The following is a 26,176-nucleotide window of genomic DNA, read 5'->3' as shown; positions in this document are numbered from 1 at the left end:
ACGGCACAGGAAGTGAAAGAGCCATTTGAATCATCAAGGTTGGTCAGCTTCAGTGTACTCTTGCCACCCCTATGCCAAAACCTGTGGGTGGTGATGATTTCAAATGTCAATAGATTTAACTTCTCATTTTACCTCCTACCCGTATCTAGGTAGATCATTTGACGCAAACTGGCTGACACCTATAGACCTGTTACTACAGCTAAAAAATATATATACTATTTGCGTGACAGGAGGTTTAGCTGCTTCTAAAGACTGGCAGACTCCGATGCCAATGATTAGAGTGCTAGTTAGATAGTGACCAACATGGGAACCTCCAGAATCTACATGCAGTTGTATCAGTTTGCTTATAAAGCTGGCAAGAAAGAACTACTAAAAACAATAAACTAGGTGCTCGGGGTATCTAAGATGAAACTTGGCTGATAAAGCTGAGCAGCTTTCCATTTCAGTGCTCTGAATTTCCCTGCTAACCAGAGGCAGTTGAGGAAGCCAAAGAACAGGTCCCGTGGGTGCCTGCTACTGTCAGAGCAAAGCGTGCCCTCGTTGCAACACCCAACAGCAGCCGCAGGAGAAATGTCCAGCCTGGGGCTGACCAACCAAAGCTTCACCAGGGTTGATTCCTGATCTGAGGGGAGGCAATTCAGCTACCCAGCCAAGCCGAATTCATCTCTACGTGCCCAAAACCAGTGAAGTCCAAAGGGCCGAACAGTAATGTTGCCACCGCTCTCAAAGTGCAATACCAGCAGCCTACCGGTGTGGTTCAGCATGCTTCCTTTCAGGTCTTTCCAGCTTCACACCAACCCTTTACCTTTAATTAGGGCACATGATGGGCCTCATCTACAAAGTGATGCCATCATACCCATATCTCAGCTGTAACCTCAAGCCTTTTGTAAAAATCAGGTCCTAAAACTTTCCCATTTTCCATCATTTACCTTCTGAAAAGCTTTGAATTTCCAACAAAGCAAAGAGGTGTGATTTTTTTTTTCTAAATCCCTGTAGCGTAACATAGCAACCACAACCAAAATGAAAGATTTAAAGACATAATCATAATTCTGGAAAATCTATCTATTCCCTATGAACATGAAAGCTACACATAAGGGATAAAAATGATATAAAACATTGTTTTTAAACTGATGACTCAGTGACAGCTATGCAACAAACAAGAGCTCAATATCTTCCCAATTTATAGTAACCTCTTGGTCCCTTCAGTCTATAGGACTTATGCTCTTAGTGCTTACCCAAGTTTTATATCGGTATATGCCCATTCACTTTAATTGAACTACCCCAAATTTATATCACAATAAAGAAGGTAGAATCACCTTCTGTGTGTTTAAGCTTTTTAAACCCTTAATCTAATCCCTTCAGAACAAATAACCAAAAGTAAAACAAAACACAAAGCTCTGGAGTCCTATATGCACTTAAAATGTTTTATTTTCTTCCATTTAAACTATTGATTAAAGAATTTATTGTAAACTTCAGCCATAAAATTAAAAGGCCTTCCCATTAAAAGCAAATTTACATCAATCGTCCCGTACGTGTGATGGGACCTTAACTTGCTGCCTTGCCATGGATGGCAATATAAATTCACCCACCTTCCTGTGCTGGAAACAAATAAAAATAAAAATAAAACTCACTAAGTACTGCCTCTTGAGCTGCTGCTTTTCCATACAGATGGATGAATGAGGTGTGGGATGTAGTCTGTGAAATGCACGTTTCTTCAGGCATGAGGTGATCCTCGTCCCTGCACTGAAACTGGCCTCTAGAGAAACACTTTTCTCTTTGCTCAGAGATTTGCTCTTTCTGGCCAACCTCCTCACCGATTTTCTTTGGCTTGCCTGGAGCATGATTTTGAAAATCTTTACCCAGAGAATAAAACTTAAAGAAGTGGCTACTGGTCTTCAAATCAACTACAGCAGAAAAGCAACTTTCCAGGGACTGGGAAAGTAAATAAGAGTCTCGCCTTAAAGTTTTTAAGACTAACCTGATCTGGCAAATGCAAGCCAGAAAGACAATCAGACAGGTTTGTGTTGAGGCTTGACAACTGAAGGAGAGCACTTTTCACTCTTAATACTGAATCTCCTTAAATTTTTCATCTTACTTGGAGTAAAAAGAAAGGAAAACGGTCTGATACCCCTCAGCAAAGCAATAAGTGATGTGACATAAATTTAATGGCAAAAAAGTACCATCTTGCTAGTTATTACACTGCAAAGAGAATTATGTTCAAATAAGGAGATCTGGAGCATCAAAGGCTTCTTATATTATCTGATAAGGATTAACATTACATCTTTCTATGGGTGGCAGCTACCGCTTTCCATTCTAAGTACTTGCACTATCTTGATCACCAGTTCCCAAACACCAAAACCAGATCATGAGGCTATAAACTGTAAAGTGGACAGACAACATCTCTTACCAGCTGCTGACACTCAAATAGCATGCTTTAAAATGTTTGTCTTCTGTTCATTAATACACACTTCCCAGAGCCTTACATCTGGTATACCTGCAGCATGTACCACAACGTTAAGGCTTTTCATTCCTGCTCGTTTCTGCAGTACTGAACGATCAAATCAAAGTCAACTAACCAGACAGCTACCTAGAAGCTCATAGAAGAAAGCTCATAGAAGAAAGCGAAAGTAGCATGCATAGTGAAAGAAGGTCGGTCTATCACCTGCTATTTGAGATACTACATCTCTAGAAATAGCAATTCACTAAATACCAGTGATTTTCTTGGTGTATTTTTTGGTTATGTGGCTCTAACTGAGTCTAAAGACTAAAGTTATTGTTCTAGGATAGGTCATTAGACAGTTTATCCTACTTCAGTCAGGTACTTCACTGAAGACACTGTCTGAAGGATGGAATATGTGTAGGAATAGCAGGATGGGGAAGGTAAACCATGGCACAGCAGCAATATACTGAAAGAACAGGTTTCCTTTTATAGCAAGAGTGGCACCATGAGAAAGTTACCGCTGTTATGCAGATTCTTACCTTTTGGGCTCTCCTGGCTCTACATCAAGCCTTTGCCATCATTTGCACTTTGATACAGTGCAATATCAAAGAGCAGATGAACTGAGAAAGTTGGGACAGACACGTGCCTTCTCACTCCCTGATTAACTACCAGCTGGCGTACCCCAATCAGGTGTCACTTGCACCTACACTCCTATACAAAATCAGTGAGACAATGTGTTAATCTATTGTCTTCGAAATTGATGTGCGTCTGGGCAGGAGCAAAAATCACTCTGTGAGAGCCTTTTCGTGGGATGTAATCAGGCAAAAGAATTTATATATATATATATATATACTTCCTCTGCTAGCAGGGTGCATAAAAATGATCAGCATTTGATTTTGAATGAATTCAACAATATAGTGATACTTTTTCAGGTTCCACCTTCCTAAGAAATGTATCTTGCAAAGGCTTTATCAAAGGTTTTGGCAGTAGCTGGCAAAGCACCAGACATTCATGACTTGATCACTGAATAGGCCTCCTATTAAACACATTCATTCACAGGGGGAGATTTGTCTACATGTACATAAAACCTTAACGATCCTGAAGCATTTTACAGTCAATCTCAGAGCGTGTGACACAAAAAATTAAGCAATATTTTATTTTCTTTGCAAAGCAAACAAGCCTCCCTCTATGCTAGCCTGGCCAGGTACTATTGCACAGATTTAAAGATCAGAAAGGTGAATTCCCCACCGTGTGCCAAAACAAAGATTGCCATAAACCAAGCCAGTACTCGGGGATTGCTAAATAGCCCAGTTTAAGAAGTATCTGGAGGGAAGCTGCGTAAAGACCAAGCTGTTACCTCTGATCAGTTCCCATTTTCCTCAAGGAGGACTGTAATTTTTTATGGGGAGATTAAGGGGAATCATTAAACCTTGTGTAAAAGTCATGATTGAAAAGCCAATAAAAGCACAGTTGTGGAGACCTGCCCAGTCTGCGCAGTTGAGGAAATTCTCTGATCCAACAATTGGAATGAAAGCTCCTTCAGAAAACAAGAATATCTGGCTCTCAGTTTGTAAAATACAAAAACATGGCTGTAGTGAGTGTAATTTACATTTATTTCTATATGCAAGTGTAATTATGGCAATAGCAATGATGATAACAGCAACAATTACAAGGATGCTATTAGCAATAAATAATACTACTAATCATAGTTAACGGTGATCAAATCAATGATCTTTCAGACAGATAGGAGCCATGATGCGTGACCCTCTCCAAACATACGCACAGACACAGAGCAAGCAAGTTTTGCTTTGCACAATACCACCTCCGAACAGGGGGTTCTTCAGAAAACTTTGACAAAAGCATGCAGATACCTGGGGCAGGGCTGCAGCAGCTCTCTCCCTCCCGCGCTGCACGCTTCCCTCTCTTCCAGCTCCGGGCAGAACTTCCCGGTGCCCACTGCCAGGCTCTGCACACCACGGCGCCGGCTCCGAAAGCCTGGGGCGAGCTCTCCCCAGCTGCAGGTCTGTGAGCAGGCACTCCACGCCGACCACTCGGACGTTTCACAGTCTTTGGCGATGACACAGGACTTGAAGGTCAAAGGGACAGCATCTTGCACGCACAGGCTGTGATAAGAACACAGTAAAACAGCTGAGGAGATCTTACTAATTTTTTGTTACCCCAGCCCAAAGCCCAGATATTTTACCCTAACTCAGAAAACAAGAAATCCATGGTCATTTGGGGTGAATCTGAAGACTTGCCTCAACCCCAATGCAATGAGGGTAAGAGGAGCTGCAATACACAGCCTGCACTTCCAGTGAGTTCTGGCTGCTACCTCACGTGCTCAGTGGTTTGCAAATACTACACTTCATTTATTCCAAGTTACAACAGATGTAAAAGGCACCACATTTGCACCTGTGCAGTTATAATTTCACGGTTTAACCAGGACTGAAAATAAAAGCCAAGCCCAGGAGAAGTGTTGCCACTGGTGTTCGCTCTCCTCCCTCCGCGCACGGAACTAGCTGTCCGGCGTCTGTTCCCCTAGGTATCAGCGCATCCTGCTGAGCAGCTCTGCTCTTTTAAAACATAATTAGGCACATATTAATAAGAAATGTTTTTGTTCTGCAAGGTTGTTATCAAGCAAATGCTGTTAACCAGGGCCAGAGGGGTTTCCAACCTGACAAACCACGGGGGACCGTGGCATGCCGCAACCGTACATGTACTTTTTGGGCTCGATCACATTACCCCAGCCTTCATTAGGACACAATCCTCATTCATTTTGTAACACAGCAAAACACAGCACGTGGCTCAATGCAATGGAAAAATGAATTTTAAGAGCTGACAACTGTAGACATGTGAGACAGCGCTCTCCTGCCCTGCTCAGTCTGGAAGGGACCAAGCAGAGCACAGCTGCTCCTGCTTCACCTCCCTGCGGCTGGAGATCATCCACAAGGCCACCAGGAATCTCCCAAAAAAGGTGAGAAACCGTGGTTGTCTCCCAGAAGCCACAGATAAGTGATGCGACAGAGCTGGGAAGGGTATAACAAAAGAGGACGGAGTTACATAGGAGCAGAGATGTCACTGGAACGCCACAAAGGAGAGGATGGGGGAAAGCGGAGAGGAATCAAAGGGGAAAAAATAACAAAAAAGATGGAACACAGAAAAAAAGGTGTCACCAGGAAAAAAAGAGCTAAAAATTTCTGATGTCTGCCTGGCGTTACACCGATGATGCAAATCACTCTCCAAAATTAAGACCATACATGAGCTCAGTGTGAACTCTTTAAATTCGCCTTCTCCAGCCTCCAGTTGCTCGCAGCCAGGCTTTTACCAGCTGTAAGGAGCAAATACATGTGCACTTAAAAGGTGTGAAATCTAGAGCTGGTGCCAAGGAACCAGTTATTACCTCACTTAATATTACTTATAACTCAGTCTGACTAAGCTAACTTTCACTACGGAAAATACACCGGGCAATCATTTCAGGATTGCACGGCAATCTCACGGGGGAGCAGAGCAGATAAGGAGCATTCACTCGCTTCTCCTCCAATTTGGGAATCGGTCCATTTCTCACAGAGGTCAATAGGAATATTGCCACCGATACGTGATCAGGTTTGACTACACCCTGAATCACTAGCATAATACAGCATTTAGTGTCTTAAATTTACACTTCTTTTTTTTTTAGTTTTGAAGTAAAACTCAACACTTTTTGTCTCAGCTTCATCACCTAGAATAATAGTCTCACAGGTGCAGGGAGGATGAATTTGCTAAGGTTTATTTTAACAACTCCTTCAAGTAGAAACCTGTGATATGCCCCCAAATTATTCTTGTTTATATTTAAAAAAAAAAAAAACTCATGCCTCTATCACATGTTGAATGTAACTGATTGCATAGCTGCATCTGGTACAAAACATCAACGCCACTGAACCAAGGACTGAAAAGTGATAATTGTTATACCTGAACTTGAGCTAGGCCAGTGATTTTGAGTCTTGGTTGGAACATGAGGCGGGTAGAGTCACGCAAATTGTAACCTTCTTTCCTTTTTCCTACTTTTATAACGGAGTTATCAGGTGAGCCACCAATGCCACAGTGCTAACAAGAAAGGATTCCTGATTTTGAGTAGATAAAATACTAGCTAATGGAAATCATTGTCCTGAGTGACTGTACCAGAAAACTAGAGTTAACCTAAGAACACAGCATGTAGGGCTATTCACCTCACATTCAAAAGAATAATCAGAATTTGCTGTTCAGATACCAACAAGAAAACCCAAACCCATTCTGGGGGTTGCACCACTGCAAATGAGAAATTTAAGTCTGATCTGATCTGTGCTGAAATACCAAAGAAAACGAAGCCTTTAAAAATCTGCTTTGGGGTCTTCTTCAAAATGAGTATTGCTGGCCCCAATCCTAGACAAGACAATACCTCCAACACTGTTCCAATGGAGTCACACATACACCAACACTGGGGCTGTAAAAGACATCTCTGCCCAGCACGCATCCTTGCTATGTGCAGGACTTGCAAGTATGTGAAGCCTGAAAGCTCATTCCTTCTCTGCAAATCCCTCCGCTTCTCCTCCTATAAAAGGCTAAAGAGAACTTTGTTGACCTTAAGGTGAACAAGATGTGGAGCTGGCAGTTTTCATCCTTCTGCTTGGGTAGATGTTTTTGAGGGAGAATTGCATGCAACAGCCAAACAGAAAGTGAATCTAATTAACTTGTACTCACTCGTCCAGAGCCTCAAAGTCAAATTAATTGTGACACCGAGGAACACAAATACACATGTAAAAACACAGCCCATCCTTTTGCATGAAATTCAGACACATTCTTTCGTGTAACTGATGTACTCAGAACAATCTGATACAGATGAAACCCAGGGGTGGGCGACATTCATTGATCTGAGCCTACAAACCTCAGTTAGCAAAGCAGCAGGGAAGGAAGGAAGTCCTGGGGATGGCAGGTACTTCATAAGCCCAGGTTTTTACACTAACTTTCCACATGATAATGTATTCAGGATAGATCTTCCTTTTAGGAGTCAATCTGGTGACTGCAATATTACAACGTACTTCCACGACTGATGCTTTCTGTGTTGCAGGGCTGGAGTGATACTGTAAAACTCCAGGAATTGTTTTGCAGCGTATGTTATGCTGCCTGCAGTTTAAGATGGATCAGTCAGTTAACAGACAACAGATGCATGAAGCTTAAACCACTCGAGTGGCAGAGCGCCTTCTTACTCTTCTGTGTACTGAGGGGGAATAGAGTTCCTGGCACAGGACTCATTACGGTCTAATAATGACTGTTGTGGACAGAGCCTTGCTGTATTCTTAACAGTATCCAAACACTTTTTTCCTGACCAAAGGGAGGCTCATGATCCAAAGGAACACAGGCTGTATGTAGTGTCTAAGATGTGTACGTTCTGGTGTCTCCAGAGCTTAATGCACGAGATCCTCTGCTGCGATTAAAAATAAATGCTGACATATTTGTGCCAACTAGGCAGGCATTTAGATCTCAGGGCTACAGAAGCTGTTGGCTTTCAGCACAATTTTAAAAACAAAGAAAAAGTCTAGTTATTATTGGACAGCATTTCCAAAATGTTACTCTAATTGGAAAGAAAAAACATGGTCACTGTTTGTTTTGTGTGCTTTTAATAAAAGCAAAGGAAATTAGACTTTTTTTTTTTAAGGACCTCCTTATCCAATAGCTCGGGGATTTGTTTTTCAAGCCTGAGCACTGAGGCTTGATTCCTACATCTGCTGGGAAAAAACCTGAATGCACACACACACACACACCCCCCTCCTCTCCCAGAACAGAATCACAGCCATTACATGTAAGTGTACTACAGCACAGCATTTCCACCTCTGCACTGTGAAATTTTGTTCTCATCTAGAGAACAGAATAGTGTCAACAGCAGAAATTGCAAATAATTTTTCCAAGAAATGTACGACAGCACGGTGGTTAAGTGCAATCCACTAGGAAATGGATAATGTAAATTCAAATTACAGAGGTAAACAAAAGAACTGAGTGCTGCTCTACCACGTCCTCCATCTGCCGGTCCATTGACTGAATTTGACCTGAATTTTCACTGACAAAGGCAAAGTAAACTGAATCCCAAATCCAACTCCATTATATCATCATCACCTTGCACACGGAATGAAGAGTTTAAGAAACACGTACCTAAAAAAGACTCCTCATCCAAATAATAACCAAAAAAAAAGGCACTAAAACTGTTTGCTCCTGATGCTAACTTCTCCGTATGCTTGCTGGGAATACTACCGTGCCGAGTGAATGCACTCGTCAAGTTAGAAAAATCAGGACAAATTTATTTAGGATTCTAGTGTTTAGCTACAGGCACTTATTTCACTAAATTACCATTTAGTGTCTAAATTAAATAGGAAAAGAAAAAAAAAAAAAGTCCTTCATCTCACTCCTCAGTAGGTTTTTACAACTGTGACAAAACAGAAAACCGAACCCAGCAGAAGTTCTAACAGAAAATTGGTTGCAACTTTTTCAGAGATTTTCTTAAAGGCATGGAAGTGTTTATGGTTGATTTTGTTACTGGATGGAAGATTTGAAGGAAGTTAAAACTGTTTTATCTGAAAAAGAATTTTTAAAATTAGGCTTTTTTAAATAAAGGAAGCTTTAAACAGACTCTCTAATATCTCTAAGAGTATTTCATTTTGATCCTACTCCTTTTAGGTTTTACGAATATCAAGTTTTCACACCAAAATTCTTTCTGAACCTGTCTCAAGTTCTACGGACATTCTGTTCGGCGGTTGTCTTAATTTCAAGTGTTTTTCAACAAGAAAAGGTCCATCTCTGCCTTTTCTCTCCCTTTCTCCCTTTTTCATTCATTTTGACAAATGCAGATCCTCCCATCTAAACATTTCATCAAAAACGTTCCCCGCTTCTATGTGCCTGATGCAGTCCGTCCTGTCTTCCAAGCACTTGCGCTCCTTTCAAAGTAACTCCACTTTACAAGATTTACTTCAGAAATTCCTAGCATCTTCTATTGCACCTTCAAGGCTGATACAGACACTCAAAACTTCACAGGACCAACGATTTAAATGAAAACAATGTTTTCCTTGTAAAGCAAAGGATTCTTCAGCTCTCACCCAAGGGTTTGCTGTGAAACCAAAGGATCTTTTTTTTCTGGATTCTACACCACAACCGGAAAATTGGTGAAAAATGGAAAACAAATGTCAGGCGCATTTCCTGCTGCTGCTCCTTATCTCACAAGAGAAAGGGCAACTTTTGCTGTTCTCATGAATCACAAACTTGTTAATGAAGAGGTGAAAATTAATTTCTTACCGGTAACTTTGCATCTCTAAGAAGTGGATATGTTCAGTCATTTAGTCCTTAAAATACAGCTTGCACCCATGCCACCAAAATCCATTTTTTTTGCAAAAGCCTGTTCTTTCACCAAGCACTGTAGCAGTGTAACCCCTCATTAGCATGCATAATGATTGCTGATTGCTGGCGTAATTGGCTGACAAACAGTCCTGAGATTAGAAACAGGTAAATTTATCAACTTTGATAATAAATTAGGCAACAGACACCACTTGTGGACACCACAGAGCCGTTGTTGCAGCTGCATTATAAATTTGGAAATGAGCAGGATATGTGTTTGCTATCCTCACATGGCTTTTGACAGGTAATGGTGTTAAACTGACCGCTCACATCACCTGCTGCTTTTCTTTGGGTTCGTGGCAGAAGGAAGAGTGGTGGCGATAAAATCCCAACACACCCCAATAACCGTGCAGCTCAGAGACCTCACTGAAACATCTCTAGGATCCCTAGGCCACATCTAGGGATATTTCTCTCTCCCTCAGTTCCCTAGAAATTTAATTTGTATCTCTCATCGGTACTCACTCAATAGTGTTATTCTAAATAGGAAATCTCAGCCAGGAAAATGAAAAAGCACAAATAAAGCACTTCTTCCCAGTTTTACAGCAGACATTTGGCTGTCTGCCAAGCCCTGCTTCAGGGTTATGCAAATGCATTTACTCTTCTTTATCAGTAGCCAAAATATCATCACTCTTGTAAAGTGACATCTGCAAGATCTGATCCATTCTTCAGGTGAATGGCAGCAAATATGCTGCACAATGGAACGAGGAAGGCATTAACATGGGATGTTTTTAGGGAGTTGTTGTCAGGGGTATTTATCAGTGACACTAGAGCCCTGAAATTAAACACGAGTTGGATTTTATGATGGATTTTAGGTTTGGGTTTTACGTTTCCAAGTTCAAGCTACATGGCTACAAGTAATAACAAGGGGTTTTGTTTGTTTGTGTTTGTGTGGTTTGGTTTTAAAAAAGACCTTTTATCCCCTATGGAATCTATGGATTTTCCCCTTGTATATGGGCTTACTAAGAGAAAAGGATGGGTTAGCCTCAGCTGAGACACAGCCCCAACAAAAACATCTGCCAGGACTGTAAAAAGTCTGCTAATGGAGCTGTATGCTCCAAACAGGGGACTGGATCAGCTAAAAAGAAAGGAAGGAAAAGGGAAAGGAGCAGGGAAGAAGACATCTTGATCACAGGTAGAAACACTGAAATTTAACCTTCAGGGACCTTATGTGATGACATCCATAAGTTCAATGTATTACTCACACAGCAGTGAAACGAAGAGCAAAGTATGAAAACAGTGTCTTCCGTTCCCCATTCCTACAGCAAATGCACCACTGCGCGTGTGAGGGCTGAGACACTGAAAGTTTAACAAGTCAGTATTCCCTATCCAGAGCCACTGATAAGGAACGAGATACAAGGCAGAAAAGCAGCTAACACATGTTAACGTACATAAACCTGCTGTGGATTTCACAGTACCATAAATCACAAGTAACTCCAGTAAAGTCAAGCAGCTACATGAGCATAAAATCTGTATACTTAGAATCAGCATATATTAGAGACTAGTAATAAAGTCAAGATGTTAGAAACTGCTGCAACAGTTCACAAATCTTGACTTTTTTCCAAGCAATAAAAAATATGTACTTTGCTACAGATGTAATAGGAGGAGGTAGCAAAAAGGCTAGAATGTATATTTGCACCTCAGTATGTGTGCAAGAACATTTCTGACATAAACAGGGGCAGCGAACTGGAGACAAAATAACCCCTTATCTCTGCCATATGAATTTGTGCAGGCACCAGGAGCTATAGATTACTGAGAAAGATCGATTTCTGCAAAATTCAGGAGCAGGATTTTCCAAGAACTTCTAAGAAGTTCTTCAGAAATCTTACTTCTGACTTTCTCAGAACTCAATCAATTCCACAGCAATCTATAACTCCTGGCATCTGCCCAAATTCAATCTGAAGTCAAATGACAGAGCTCAGATAACTTAAATTTAAATGCAAGAAATGGAGAGAATAAATCTTTCCATTATTTGCTGTACATTATTGTAACCTTCACATTTGAATTACAGTAAAGCAACCTGCATGGACTAAGGAAAATTGTTAGCTAAAACACACGAGGATAGAAATCAACAACCACTGTCAAAGAAAGAAATGCAAGTCACGAATCTTGTATCAGAGTCTCACAAACATGAAGGCTCCTCAAAAGCAGGAGACAATCATGGCTTTGCTCACTGATCTATCTGTCCAAGAAATATCTTCTAGTAAATTTGCAAGTCCTTTTCAGGTTCACACTTCTCAATTTATTCAGTGTTGATTTTTAAGAACGAAGGAGTTTAAGCTGATGTTATTTTAGGCTCTTCAGCCAAATATATGCAGTAGGTGATTGAGAACGAAACCTTTCCGTGTTCAGCACCTCCCTCTCCTACAGCTATAGTGGGAAGTGATATGTATATAACTCCATTTCCTTGAGGTTTCCTCAAAACAACAAAAAACAGACGAGAAATATTAAAAAACATAAAATGAATTAAACAGTCACGAATCATAGAAGCATGCAAAATATTCTGGGGATGCTAGCTTCACAAGAAGGGAATTAAATCAAAAAGCAGACTGCAAAGAAAACACATAAAAATTTGCATTTAAAACTCAAGAAGGCAAATACACTCGCGGTGTGGCCATGAAAAGTAGCGACATATAAAAGAAAGGACGTCAAAGATGAGGCCCTTACCTCAGCACGACATTTTTGCCGTCGCTCCTCACGCACCTGACCGGCCTGCTCTGATAACCGACCTGCACCTCCCAGGCACGATGGTGGGCTTTATGGCCTTCGAGCCAGGACACGCTCGGCTCTCCAGAGTCTGCAGCAAAATCCAGCATGGCTCTCCCAGCCATGCTCACGTCCTCATGATGGGGCAGCCTGCACTCGCCCCAGGGCCCCACCTTGAGGCTGTAGGTGTGCTCCTCCTCCCCGAGGGGACAGGCGGCCATTTCGCAGAGCCTCGACTCCGTCAGGTTGGGGCACGGCGCGCCCCCATACAGCGGGGGAGCAACAACAGCACGCGTCCGGTGCCGCATGGTCCTGGCGCAGCCCCCACCACACTGGGACCAGGCGGAGAAGTCGGAGACGACGCAGTCCCGCGGGCACGGTACCAGGCAGGCCTGCTCGAGGGGCGGCCGGGGTGCGAGGTGCTCGCAGATCTCGCTGGCGACGGTGCTCCTGTTCAGCTTCTGGAGGCAGCGGGCGCTGCGGCGCTGCAGGCCGTGCTGCGCTGTGACGCAGGCCCCGGCCTCACCGCCGGGCACACAGGCACCCCATCCCGAAACCTCCCACTCGAACAGCTCCAGGTGCCAGTCGCAGACCTTAAAGCACCTCCGATGGCTTTCAGGCTTCTCTTTCTGGTCGCAGTTCGCGTGGTGGGACGTCCAGCCCTCAGTGTGGGTGCACCAGACGGCCCGGCTGCGAGTGCCCCCCGAACCGCAGTCACCCACACATCGGCCCCAGTGACCTGCAAAAGAAGAGGCTTGAGCCATGCCAGGCCAGCAATCTCACCCAACAACAGCAAAACCATGCTCTGGAATCCATTACAAAGTGAATAACTATCAGCTAGTCCCTGAAATCGGCTACATTTGGGTTCACAAGCCACTTCTCCTCCCCATGTACTCGCATCACAGGATGCCAACTGCTCCCCAGCACTTGGAAAAAAATGTTGCCTTCCAATGCCCCACAAATTAAGGCCAGGCCAGGTACATTTCTGCAGCAGTAAAATGCACCCCAAAGCCTGAGGAAATATGAATATTTAATTCCTCTTGTACAAATGAGTATAAAAACGATCATAAAGGAATGATAATCTAATAGGAAAAGAAAGTCAAGTTAGATAAGAGGAAAACATTCTTAATAGAGCAATTAGTCAATGGAATAAACTGCTCTGGGAAGGAGCTGAATCATCATCTGCAGTGATAAAACGGTGAGGATAAATGCTATGGAAATAAAAGCACACGCTTAATAGGAGTGCAAAATGGAGGAACTGCCTTTGCATTACAGTGTAAATACTACAGAACGGGTCCCGCCGGGCGCTGCTTTGCGAGCACGGCCCCATAGAGCGGAAAAGGCTCCTCACATGCTTCAGCTTCTAAATTACCCTGGGAAGTAGCTCGAGCAAGTCGTCCCTGTTTGCAGTATGCGGTACTATAGATGGGGGGAAAGCTAGTCATTCAACAAGAGAAACAAAATCAAAATTAAACCCACGAATCTCATTTTCAGTTCATGGAGCGCACGAACATACTCATGTAACTGTATGAATGTTATTTAAGGATTTGCAAGTGAACTTAAATCAGACAAGGCTAAATAGAAAGATTTTTCTCTAAAAATATTATTCCACAAAAATCCACCTAGCCCACAGAATAATCTAAGGGCTATAAAGTACAGAATTGCTTTCAAAATGAGAAGAAAAGGTAGCGGAAAGCACTCAGGCTGAATCTTAACATATTAAAGGGATTTTAATGATCATGTCTCAAGAGGGTTTCATCTCATTCCTAAGTTTAAAAACTTCCCAATACCCCGTAATGGAACCATTTCACTGGGTAAGAACATTGCATATGCAGTCCACACTTGTAAGTGCGCTGCAACTAACAATAACTTCTGTGTTTTTTTTTTTCATGGCAGAAAATGAACTTACAATAAATAGATCAATTTATATTAAGAAATGTTACTCCAGACAAGTTTTTTAAAATTGATTCTTAAAACTACCAGAATCAGTTATATGCTTACACTAAGAAAACAAACACATAAAAACAAAACAGCCCCCGTAATGGCTGCAGTTATAACACCATGTATTTCATCTAGCTGATAATGTTTTTGTAGGTAAACCTGTTGTTTTTTTCTTTATGGAGAGAGAACTGAATCTTTCAGAGCCAGGGCCTTGATATTATGAAAATAAATAAATAAATAATAATCGTCCTTTTCCATAGTTAATAAAAGAGGGAAAGTAAATACTTCGGGTATAACCAAGATTCTGCTACAACACATCCTGCGCAGGGACTTTGGAACAATGCAGTAACATCAATACAAATCTTGAAGAGCCTCACTGAGCTACCACTGTTGACCTTCCTCTGGCATCACCACTCCTGACATTACAGATTTTTAGTGATTAGAGGTTACTACAGATCTCCCCAGAGCTGCCTCGGGAACTTTAGAGGCACATGTGGAACACGGTCTGGCCAGTCAGGTGGACAGTGATGCCACCACCTGTCCTTGTTGCACCATTTGTTGCCAGCACCCTGCAGACCAACAGCTGTGATTACAAAGCAGAGATTCAGGAGATGTCCCTTTAGTGGCTGCTTTTCCTCCCTCATCCTCCAGGCTATGACTGCAATGCTTCCCTGAGTCTGACACCTCCTCTTGTGGTCAAAAAGCAGCTAGAAAGATGGATTTTCAGAGTCATTGGGGTTTAGACAGCTCCAGTTTTTGATGCATCCAGTCTTCAGGCTATGTGAAAAGCCTTTGTCCCTTTTGTGCCTGTATTTTCACACCAAAAGATATCGGTGCTAGGTAAGGACTCAACAGTGACACATCTTAAATGGGAAAACACAGCAGCAAATTTTACTATACACCACAATACTATACTAATTATAGTTAGTTAGCATTGACTTTCACCATAATTAAAGGGGCTTAAAAACTGAAGATTCAAAAAATGAGATTTTATGCTTTTGAAGTTCAGATACACGAAGAAGTCTATCGAGAATTTGAATGTCTGCTCTTGATATGTCATTTTGACTTAAAAGACTATTCCAATAAAATGCCAAGATTCAAAACAGACATCAGATTACGTATGTGCTGTCATCTTGCTAAAAATAGGAATCAAAATTCAAAACTCGAGTATAGGTGGCTTTGTAATAACAGAGGAAAGTAACTACTACAAAGACTAAGCATCACAATGCAGCTGTATCATGAGTTTATTTCAACATTTCTCTGAAGCAGCTTTACAAAGACAATTTCATTTCGTTTGAGATCTGCAAGTTTCAGTGCAGGCAACGTTTATTTTTTCACAAGTCTGTTTTTAAAGTAAAAACTCATGAGCAATATTGTTTCACTTCAGCTTAGTGCATTTTGCTCACAAACTGTTTGGAACACACGATGCCAATTTAGGATTTACTACTTCTTTCTTAGGACAGGAGAATTTAAAATCCATATTCCTCTATGTCAAAATACCACTAAAAACCCCCATAGAGAAATAAAAAGCAGCTGAAGAAGGCTGGCCAAATTACGCTCACCAAACCTACCACTACTCTTTCACCATTGCACAAAACTCATCTCTTCAGTACTGCTACTTTCCTGGGTGTTGCTCAAGAACTGTTCTATGTAAGAGCTACGGGTCTACCAGTCCCAACATTAACAGGATAGACGTGCAGTAGGAGCCTTAGGAAGAAGTGACCTTTACTTAATGTCATGTGTGAATTTAGAAAGAAAAATTACAAATAAAAGAAAGGACTCATAAGCAATTATTACATTATAATTAGACACATCACAATTTGCAATTATTCTCTGGCAAACATGCTAAAAATATAGCCTATTAGGCTACTCTTGGCATGCCAAAAATAAGCACTAAAAAATAAGGGTGAAAAATCAGATGCAAATCCCATTACTGCAGACGTTTCTTCACTTCCGACGGTCTCTTCAGGACACAGCAGTAAACTTATCCTCAATGTTTCATTGCTTAGTTAAATATCCTGTTCAGTAGCTTAACTGAGGAGAAGGATATAAATACTTCCCAGTCAATAGTCTGCTTTGTAATTAGTATTTAAAGTTTTTTTTAGAGGAGCCAGGTTAAATTTACACCTTCCTTGAAATAAATCTGAGTCAATTAGAAGGAACATCTCAGCAGAACATGAGTAATAGTATTAACAATATTTTATTAAAAACCCACTGGAACTTATGCATCAAAGGCTAGAACTTTAAAAAGATGCATTACAGTTCCCAGCCTTGAATGGGAGGCCACTGGTAATTAAAGCACAAGACTAAATAAAATGAAATCTATTTCATTTTCATAGGTGAACAGCCTATGGAAAGTACAAAAAGATGAAGACAAAGCATAGACGTTGTCCATCTCCTAAATTGTAACCTAATCAAATAGTGGACAGACTCGTGGTCTCACACCACCACCAAAAAGTAACATTTTTTTGCCCCGCTATGAGCAAAGGCCTCAAAATTCAAGAAGGCAAACATTCAAGAAAAGATGAAAACTGCAACAAAATGTCCAAGACAAAAGGAGTGTTGATGCTCCTCCAAAGGCAGGAGCATCCATAGAAACAGACCCAAGTGCAGTAAGAAAAAAGTGCATGGCCACGTATGTGGCTGATGGTTATGTTCTGTAAGCAACATCTCAGGAAGGTGGGGAAGAAAACTGAAGAGAAGGTCTATCAAATCACCATTTCCAAAAATGAGAAGCCAGGCAACAAAAAAATATATAAAAAAAAGACATCCCACCACCTCTTACATCTGTAACGCTATGTGATGATAATGATATGAAAGCAATTAATAAATTCAATCTTATGAAGAAAAACACCACCTTGTTCTGTTTGCCATCCTTTGTCCAACAAAAAGATAACCATATAATTAGCCCACAGAGCTTCCCTAATGCAGGTAAAAGCAAGCAATACAGCACTGCAATTGTATTTTATTTCATGTAGTGGGCCCTGATCTGCTTTTCCTGCCTGCAAGACCTACCTCCAATTATGCAATAATTGTGTCTGAAAGGATACAGTAGCATCTGCTCTTTGACACCCGGGTCACAAACACGTAAGGCAAGCAGGCTATTCAGACAATAATTACATATTACAGACAAAATGAAACACAACTAAGTATCAAATCTCAAATAGATATCCCAATAAGAGTTGCTTAATAAGTATGTTATTGCTTAATAAGGACTGGTACAATAATTATGCTGTGTTTAATGTGACATTTAGCTTAATTGCAACCATTTCGCCATCTGAGAATTCATTGAATAAGCATCTTCTGCAATTATTTTGTCCCTGTAGCTATGTACTAATTTGCAAACTTAGGACAAGATGAGCAATCAGTTAAGTAGAGTACTGTGTTAGCAATTTCTTTCAAACAGGCAATAGATATTTTCTGAGTCCCATCTGATACACAGAACATTGAAAGAACTCAAAAAAAAAAAAAAAAAAAAAAAAAAAAAAATTTTCTACCTTAAAAAAAAAAATAGTCTTTTAGTTTAAAATTGAAGAGCAGTTGTTCTAGACCCTGCCAGTTTGTATTTAAACAGAACGTACTAATTCTTAGTGTAGATAAAGATCCCTGAATATCAGAACAGAGAGGTATGATGTCCTTAAAGCCCAGCTGAGGAATAACGCCACCAGATGTGACTGTAACCCCTTTTCAAGAGAAATGTGTATTTTTTAATGTGACTTGGATGTATATTTATTTATCATGAACTAAACTATTAAAAATCATATGAACTACCCCATTTTCTCACCACTGAATTTATTTTAGGTATGATGCAAAGGCGTTTGACAAAATGCCACCTTTTTTTTTTTTTAATTATTTCAACAAAGATCTTACTATGCTGATGAAAGTCACATCACTTGTATTTGTACTCTCTCCATGTCAGTGTATTCAGTCCACTTTCATCTTTTCTTGTAGAGCGATGAGATTTAAATATTTGTGGCACAAACCAGCTCTGTACAAAGCCTGACACCAGGCTTGATACGTTTAACTACTTTATACTACAAAGTAATATTAAGCAAAGCTGTTGTTTGCATAACTGCCTACTCCCCTGCTTTCTGAAAGAGCCTACCTGTATGCCTGCCCTGCATTGAATGCCACATTTCAAGCAAAATACAGCTTTTCTTCCTCACCTGTACTTAACTATCTCAGTAGTTTTGCTATATATTATTAGCAGCAATTCAGTAAAATGCTTTCTCTAGCACTTCATATGGAAGATGCTATACAAAACAAGTCTATTGTAATATTTGCCATGTATCACACATGGCAGAGAAAATTCCTCTGATTCCTGTGATTAATTTTAAATATCTGCAGCACTTTTTAAAACTTTCATGACCTACACAAATGAGTATCTCAGCAGCTCAGTTATTCATCTTACTTAGATCTGAATAAAAGTGAAGTTCAGTGACTTATAGCCAGGCAGCATTTTGTTCCAATTTTACATTTCAGGTTTTTGCCTTATTATCCACATGCGGTAACACTCAAGACACACTCCAGCAAGTAAGACATTGTACAGCAAAATGTAATGAACATTGTTTATGAAAATTCCGTGATTTACTAACCCCTTGGCACTTGAAGGCAGGACTTCTCAATATTAAGCGCTAATGCAAACTGCGTTAGCTGAGCTACTCAATCATGTGCCCACACCCTGGAGATAGCCCAAGGAAAAATATTCTTTTCTTTCAACTCTCAGCTTTTAAAGAAAAAAAAAAAAAAAAAAAAAAAGGCAGCCCACACATTGCAATACATTTCTGAAACACCCGTTTGACGTATTTTGAGGGTTATGTGGAAACAGATATCTTGTCTTGGTAGCAACTGGCATTAGGAGACCAGGTCATAACGTTTATAAACGTAAGTATACTATAAAAACAAAAAGTATAAATAGATGTTACTAGCAAATTACAACTACGTGTATTATACTGTGTATACAATTAAAACCATCTCAGTACTGGATTAGAGAGTTGTAATAAAACTTTAACACCTTAAAAATTCTAAAGTATGGAAAACAACTCTTTTTAAACAAAATTGTCTTCTTGAGGTGTTTCTAAACGTAACCTTAACAGAAAGTGCAACAGAAAAATGTTTCTTCAGCTGCTCCACCTTGACTTTGAGGCTTACATTCCCCAAGGGGAACTGGGTCCTCCCTTTGAAAACCACCAAGAATCAATACAGCAGTGGTAACACAACATCTCCCACCCCACAGCCTGCATTACAAAGCCTCCTGGAGGCAGCGCCTGCACACAAACCCCTCCAGTGTTTCTCCCCAGGTGGTCTGCCAAGGCAAGGAAGGGCGAGGAGGCTCCTGCAGGGCAGCCCGGCAGGTCTGCCTAGCGCTTGTAAGCACCAGCACAGCTGCACAGGTTCAGAACAACCTGCACTGGTCATCGGCACCAAACCAAGCTACTGCCCACGTTTCCACACAGAGCAGCCTGTGCTCTCCCCAGAGAAACAGAAGAAATGCACAGACATCCATCTCAGACACCTTCTTCTGACCCCCAGCCTCCTCTATGCCTATATTTAAAACTTCAGTCCATAGAAAGCGCAAATCCCTTCAAGCACAATCTAAGAGGTCTATATGGAGGTCTTCCCCTCACTGCCCTTCTCACAGATGGTCACTCCAGGTGGTTCTTCCAGCACACAAAGCCCAGGTTTCATTCCAGACCCACCTTCTTACTACTAGCCCAGAGATAGGTAGGACTGCTACAGAAGCAGCACTCGGCTCTAGAAGAGACCAGCCCATCCACGTCTCCACAATAAACTTTGCCAAACAATTTAAAGATCAGCATCAGCAGGTTTCTACAGGAATCAGATCAGGAAATTCACTGTCAATGTCTTATTGCTCTGAGACAGAGCCTCGGTGGAAAACAGCTGAGGAGGAAACACTGGCAGTGGTTCAACATCTGCATGGTATTCAAGCTCTGAGATACAAAGAGAATTCTTGTATTAGTTCTGCAATAATTCATTACTTGGCAAACACCAAAAATACTTCCATCCCTTCTTCTGAATTTTGACATCTGCATTTTCTAATTTTCTTATTCTTTCATGATGCTCACCGTATACTTGTTTTTTGAAATAATAACAAAGTTCTGATATTCAAAATGTCAAGAAAAAAAATCCACACAAACAATTGTCTCGGAAAAGAAAATGTGAAAACACTGAATGCACCAATCTGCATACCTGCAAAACCTATCTAATGCTATGCTGAAGTACCAGAATTTACTTCACATGTACATAAACACAGAAAAATGTGTATGTGTCTCCAGACATCATTTTAAGGGAGAAATGTATTTTTTCTGCTTGGCTTTGTGCCCTTCTCGACTTGCATATTTTATGACCCACTACAGCACAGAAGTCATCATATTTTTTCAGATCCTACATCATATTTTTTCAATCACTAAGCCACGGTAAAGGAACCAAAATGCAGCATTGGGCACTGAGGTGCCACGCTGGGACAACAGAAGGCCGCAGGTATGAGCACATCTGCCACCCAAAGAGGGAAATTCCTTATTTCCCCATGGAGATGGACCAGACAATCATTACTCTGAACAAGCAAGCATTACAGAAGAGCTACACAACGGGCAGGATTTCCCGTGCTGCTCAAACTGCTACTTACTAGTATTTCTGCAAAGGTGGAGAACACTGATGGTAGCGATCCCTGGCAATGGGTAGTATAATTAAATCACAGAACAGCTGAGGTTGGAAGATACCTCAGGAGATCATCTAGTCCAACCTCCCTGCTCAAGTAGGGCCCCATCCAGCACATTACCTAGGGTTGTGCCCAGTCAGCTTTTGAGTATCTCCAGGGAAGGAGACTCCACAACCTCTCTGGGCAGCCTGTGCCACTCAGTCACCCTCACAGCAACAAAGCTTTTCCTCATGTTCAGACAGAACTTCTTGAGTTGCAGTTTGTGCCCACTGCCTCTTGTCCTGTCGGTGGGCACCACTGAGAAGAATCTAGCTAGGCCTCCAGCTAGACTCTGCCACCGATCACAACCCTCTGGGGGCTGCCATCCAGCCAGTTCTCAGTCCACCTCACCATCACCTCATGCAGCCTGCACTTCCTGAGCTTGCCTATGAGGATGTTATGGGAGACAGTGTCAAAAACCTTGCTGAAGTCCTGGCAGACAACATCCACTGCTGTCCCCTCAGCTATCCAGCCAGTTGTCCCATCACAAAAGGCAATCAGGTTGGTTAACCATGGTTAATACATGGGGAACATGCTATTTTTAAACATGCACAATTTTAAAAAGACTGGACAGAGGTCATTGTAGAACTATAAACCTTCCTTTGTAGTGGGCATTTTTTTATTATTATTATTATTTACAGCCCACATGTAATCATCCGCTTTTAATTAACTATTATTAAATTTCCATTACCATTGACTCCCTTCTTAAAGGCACCAAATTCTAGGAAAAAAATACTTCAGGGAAGTGCAATACTTAGAAAAAGCTGTACAGGAATAAACAATTTAAACAGCTACACCAAAGTTTCAGAATGATAAGCATTCTCCAGCAGTAAATCAATCTGCTCATCCAGTAGCTCTAAGCACAGGCTGCTGTCAGGAAGAAGGGCTGAGCTTTGAGCAGCATCCAATCAATCTGAGAGGGCCAAAGTGCTTAAGTTTCCAGACACCATAAAACCAGGATGAAGAGCTTTAAGATTCAAGTGACTCAAGTGATTTTTACTTCAGGGAAGAGTGACAGACATATAGCAATAAATAAATAAATATCAACAACAATAAAATCCCTAATAACGAAAAACAGGGAGAGGAGAGGAAAGGAGAGGGGGAGGGGAGGGGAGGAGAGGAGAGGAGAGGAGAGGAGAGGAGAGGAGAGGAGAGGAGAGGAGAGGAGAGGAGAGGAGAGGAGAGGAGAGGAGAGGAGAATAAGAAATATACTACTTTTCAAACTCAAGTAATTTCCTATCACATCATAAATTCAGCTTCTTGATTGCAAGGTCCAGGAGAACAGAAAAACTAAAACACTCAAGTTTGCACTCAGGGAACACGATCACTTCGCCTTGTTCTGATTCACAGGTGTTAAGACTAGAAAAATCTTGGGACTCCTGTGACAAGAATTACAAACTCTAAGCAAGCACAGCATATCTAGGTAGGTATGTCAAGAAAGAATTATGTCCCTTACATTTGGATGCTGAATTTCCCAGGTATTGTTCCAAATGACTACACATGCAGGTGAGTGACAGCAAAGCGCTGCCCGATTAAGATCACTGCATCAGGCAACATTGAGATCTAGTTGTTTTTTGTTGTTGTTGTTTGTTTTAAACTAGCATTTTATACCTGCTCAGTTCCTGGAGAGCAAGACATGGCACACAGCTACATCCAATCCAGAGAAACAGATCCTCTGCTGCAATGCTTCTCTGCAAACACACCTCCCATACAAGAACAACAAAAGCTACAATAATACAGAGTAATATAGCATTACAACATAAAAAGCAATTTTTTATTTGCTTGTTTGTTTTAATTTTTTTTTTCTTTTCCAGTTAAGTTGGATTCCCCGGGGCGAAAGCCAGCAACGCTCTAAGTATAAACAGAGAAGAGAGTACTGTAGTGTTGGCCATAAATCTGCGTCAGTAAATTAACACGAGTCCAAGCCTTCTGAGCACTGCAGCAGGCAGAGTGCTAACCCTTGGTCCCAGGGTGGGAATAAGCACATTTAGGGGAAGGGAAAGGTTGTCGTTGGCTTTTTTGTTTGTTTTGTTTGGTTGATTTTCTAATACCTACAGTGCTGAAATAAAGAAACCTGAAAATAGAACTTCAGTTCTAAAGAGGACTTATTCAAAATCAAGTCATGCACCCAAATTATTCAGAGGTCAGAATACTACTACTGGCAGATTGCCTTTTCACAGATGTTTTCCTTATGTTATTCTGAATTTGAAGCAGTTACATATTTCTGAATAGTCTTCAGCTATCACTGAAAGTCTATCAGGCAGGCACCTTTACACACATTTTCAGAAACTTCAGCACAGGGTTACAACCAGGTCCTTGCAGATGTTTAAACATTGGAGAATATATACCCTGAGGATGACTTTTGCTTAGCATATATCCATGTTTCCTGAAAACCTCTGAAAGATGTGGCAGGGTGCACAAAGCGTTCAGGAATTCTGCTCAGGCCATTCACTGAGCAGAGAGGAACAAATTTTAACCTGGCAATCTGGCCACTGTTGCCATAAAAGATACTGTGCTATGATTTTCTGAAGTAAAGGAATGGCAACTTGGAGAAGTATCAATTATGACTGCACATCTGTTGTACGCATATTTTACGTCTGAACCTTAGCATCTGTTTTATCAATGTTAGCCCACACTTTGTAACCAAAGATGTTTAGAAACAAATGTTTTTACATGTTAGTAATCATTTAACAAGGCCTCAGAAAATGTAGCCCCTTAATATATTTAATTAACAGGTTAATGATGTGCATAACATGCACTCTCTCAAAAGCAAAGATTTCCACATTATGCTTGTTTCTGTTTCACAGAAGCAGCTTTCTGTAGAATATCTGCACTAATGTAATTACACATCTGGTACTTCTGCTGCTTTCAGTTGTAGAGATATTTATAAAAAGTGCTACTAATTTACACAAGAGTACCTAAATGTTCTAATTTTTTACACTACAAATAAAGATATTTGCATGAAAATACAACTGGAAGGAGTTTTCTTTTGTAGCCCTGAGTGGTTCTAGTGAATACATGAAATAATCATTTATCCTGCAGAAGAGATCTAAGATTTACACTGTTGCCAGAACTGCCGGTGAAACCTGCACATACTAAGCACTCAAGTTCACCTTTATATAAAAGGGTCAAGTACAAGTTTTTAGACATTTTTAAATTAAATATCAGCACTGGTAATCACCTTTGTTCCACTGTGTCACCAACACAGCAATACTAATGCTTTACAATATCATTTCTTGGTGAAGTTCATTCATCATCCTCATTGTAACTGGGAAATGATTGAAAAAAGAACAAGTCGGGATAATGGAAATCCCGCAGTACCTTTACCGGTATTGTCAAGAAAATATACTGTTTATTAATTTAAATATGCTTCCAAGAAGATCACAAGTTCAAAGATGATTCAAGAAGATAAAAAGCCATTCCTACCTCAAGCTGCTTTCAGTTCAATTTAGGTCACATCTGGGTTCATCACGGTAGCACCTGAAATCCCACAGTTTACTACATATTGACAGAAGACACTGCTCCTGTAAGTGTTTAATCAAAGCAGCAGATGAGTCCCAAGTCCTGGAGGAGCATTACTGAAAGGAGAAGCTATTATAAACAAACCTTTAAATACCTGTATGCTCATGCTCAAAGCCTACCCACATAGGAGAAAAGATAAGCCAAGAAAAATACTTTTTGACTTAATATTTTAAGGCACATCTGACTAGGAAAAAGCTATTCATTATTTGTTTAATAAAAGGAAAAGAATGTGTGCATGTGTGTAAATCTCCTGCTCAATGTAAAAATCCATACACACTCATACATAAGCATAGAAATTTATGTCCATAAAATTATCCCATTTCTCTCCCTTTTTGGAATCAGTGTTCTCGTACTCCTTCAGTGCTACAGAATCCGCACCCGATGCATCAGAGTGCAAAGTGCCACGATTACCCCATGATGGAGGCAGACATACCACAGCCAGTTCCTCCTCCCTCTGAGAAGGTACTTTCAGTGTCTTGGAGGTCACAACAGAGGCTGTGGGTATGTGTGACAATTTGGTGATGGCAGACAATGGATAAAACACTCTTCATCTAATTTCTCCAACCCCCCTGACAGTAATCCAGACAGGCAGAGCAGGGAGAGATTTGAGGGGACCAGGACATAAAAACGTTTAGCTAATACTCCTGGACAACAGATTTCAGAGGGGTCTGGGGGTTGCTGCTTTTATAGAAATACACTGTTTACACATGAACCAGCTCATCAGCACATCCCAGCTGGTTCATTAGCCAGCACAGGGAGATTCAGCATCACCACAACAAAACTATTAACACAGACTTCTTGAGAAACAGAGTGGGCTACCCGTCCTCCTCTAGATAGAAATCCACCTCTGAGTCTTCTCCCCACGCAGATTTAAAGAACTGAAACTTCAGAGCAAACTTGGCATATCCATCCACAGCCTCCAGCACGAAAACAATCTGCCTCACCCTCAACCAATGGAGACCACCCAGCTGTATAAATCTGGTAGTTCTGCCAAGTAAGAAAATCTCTTTTTCCACTAAGGATACTAAAATAACTGCTATTAATTGAGTTTTCATTCCAGTGGGCATTCTTTAATTCAATCAAGCCACTTGGAAGTAGTCTATTAGAAATGTCTATTCCTTTCTTAGATTACCACAATAAACATTATTCGGAATATTCTGAAGTAAATAACGCCATTTGATTTGAAATCCTTTTAACTCTAAGCTATATATTTTATATATACAAATCAAAATGACTGTTGAATAGCAAAATCAATGAAGAGAAGGGAGCTAAGAAAAATGGAATCCATATTAATTGCATATTAAAAACATTTACAGTCTATCCTATCTGAAGTTTAGAAATTTAAGATATTCTACATCTTTGAAAACTGGCCTTAAATTACTTCAGTTCTTTCTCAGATGACAAATGAGTTTTAGTTTTCAGCAGACTTTGATATTATTGCACATATAAAGAAAATA

General features: G+C 40.8%; 1 protein-coding gene across 3 annotated transcripts in view; it reads right to left on the bottom strand.

The window, feature by feature from the left end:
* The window catches only part of THSD7B (thrombospondin type 1 domain containing 7B), a 309,975-nt gene that overhangs the window by 193,308 nt on the left and 90,491 nt on the right, over nt 1–26,176 (bottom strand). For all 3 annotated transcript variants that reach the window (XM_035331980.1, XM_035331981.1, XM_035331983.1), the window contains exons 4-5: nt 12,500–13,277; nt 4,312–4,563 (exon numbers count right to left, since the gene is read on the bottom strand). In XM_035331980.1, coding sequence (XP_035187871.1) covers nt 4,312–4,563; nt 12,500–13,277 — 1,030 coding nt within the window. The remainder of the gene's footprint in view (nt 1–4,311; nt 4,564–12,499; nt 13,278–26,176) is intronic.

The sequence above is a fragment of the Oxyura jamaicensis genome, chromosome 7, assembly GCF_011077185.1.
Source record: "Oxyura jamaicensis isolate SHBP4307 breed ruddy duck chromosome 7, BPBGC_Ojam_1.0, whole genome shotgun sequence".
NCBI lineage: Eukaryota > Metazoa > Chordata > Aves > Anseriformes > Anatidae > Oxyura > Oxyura jamaicensis.
Note: the sequence above shows the minus strand (reverse complement) of the source record. Positions and strands in the feature narration are given on the sequence as shown.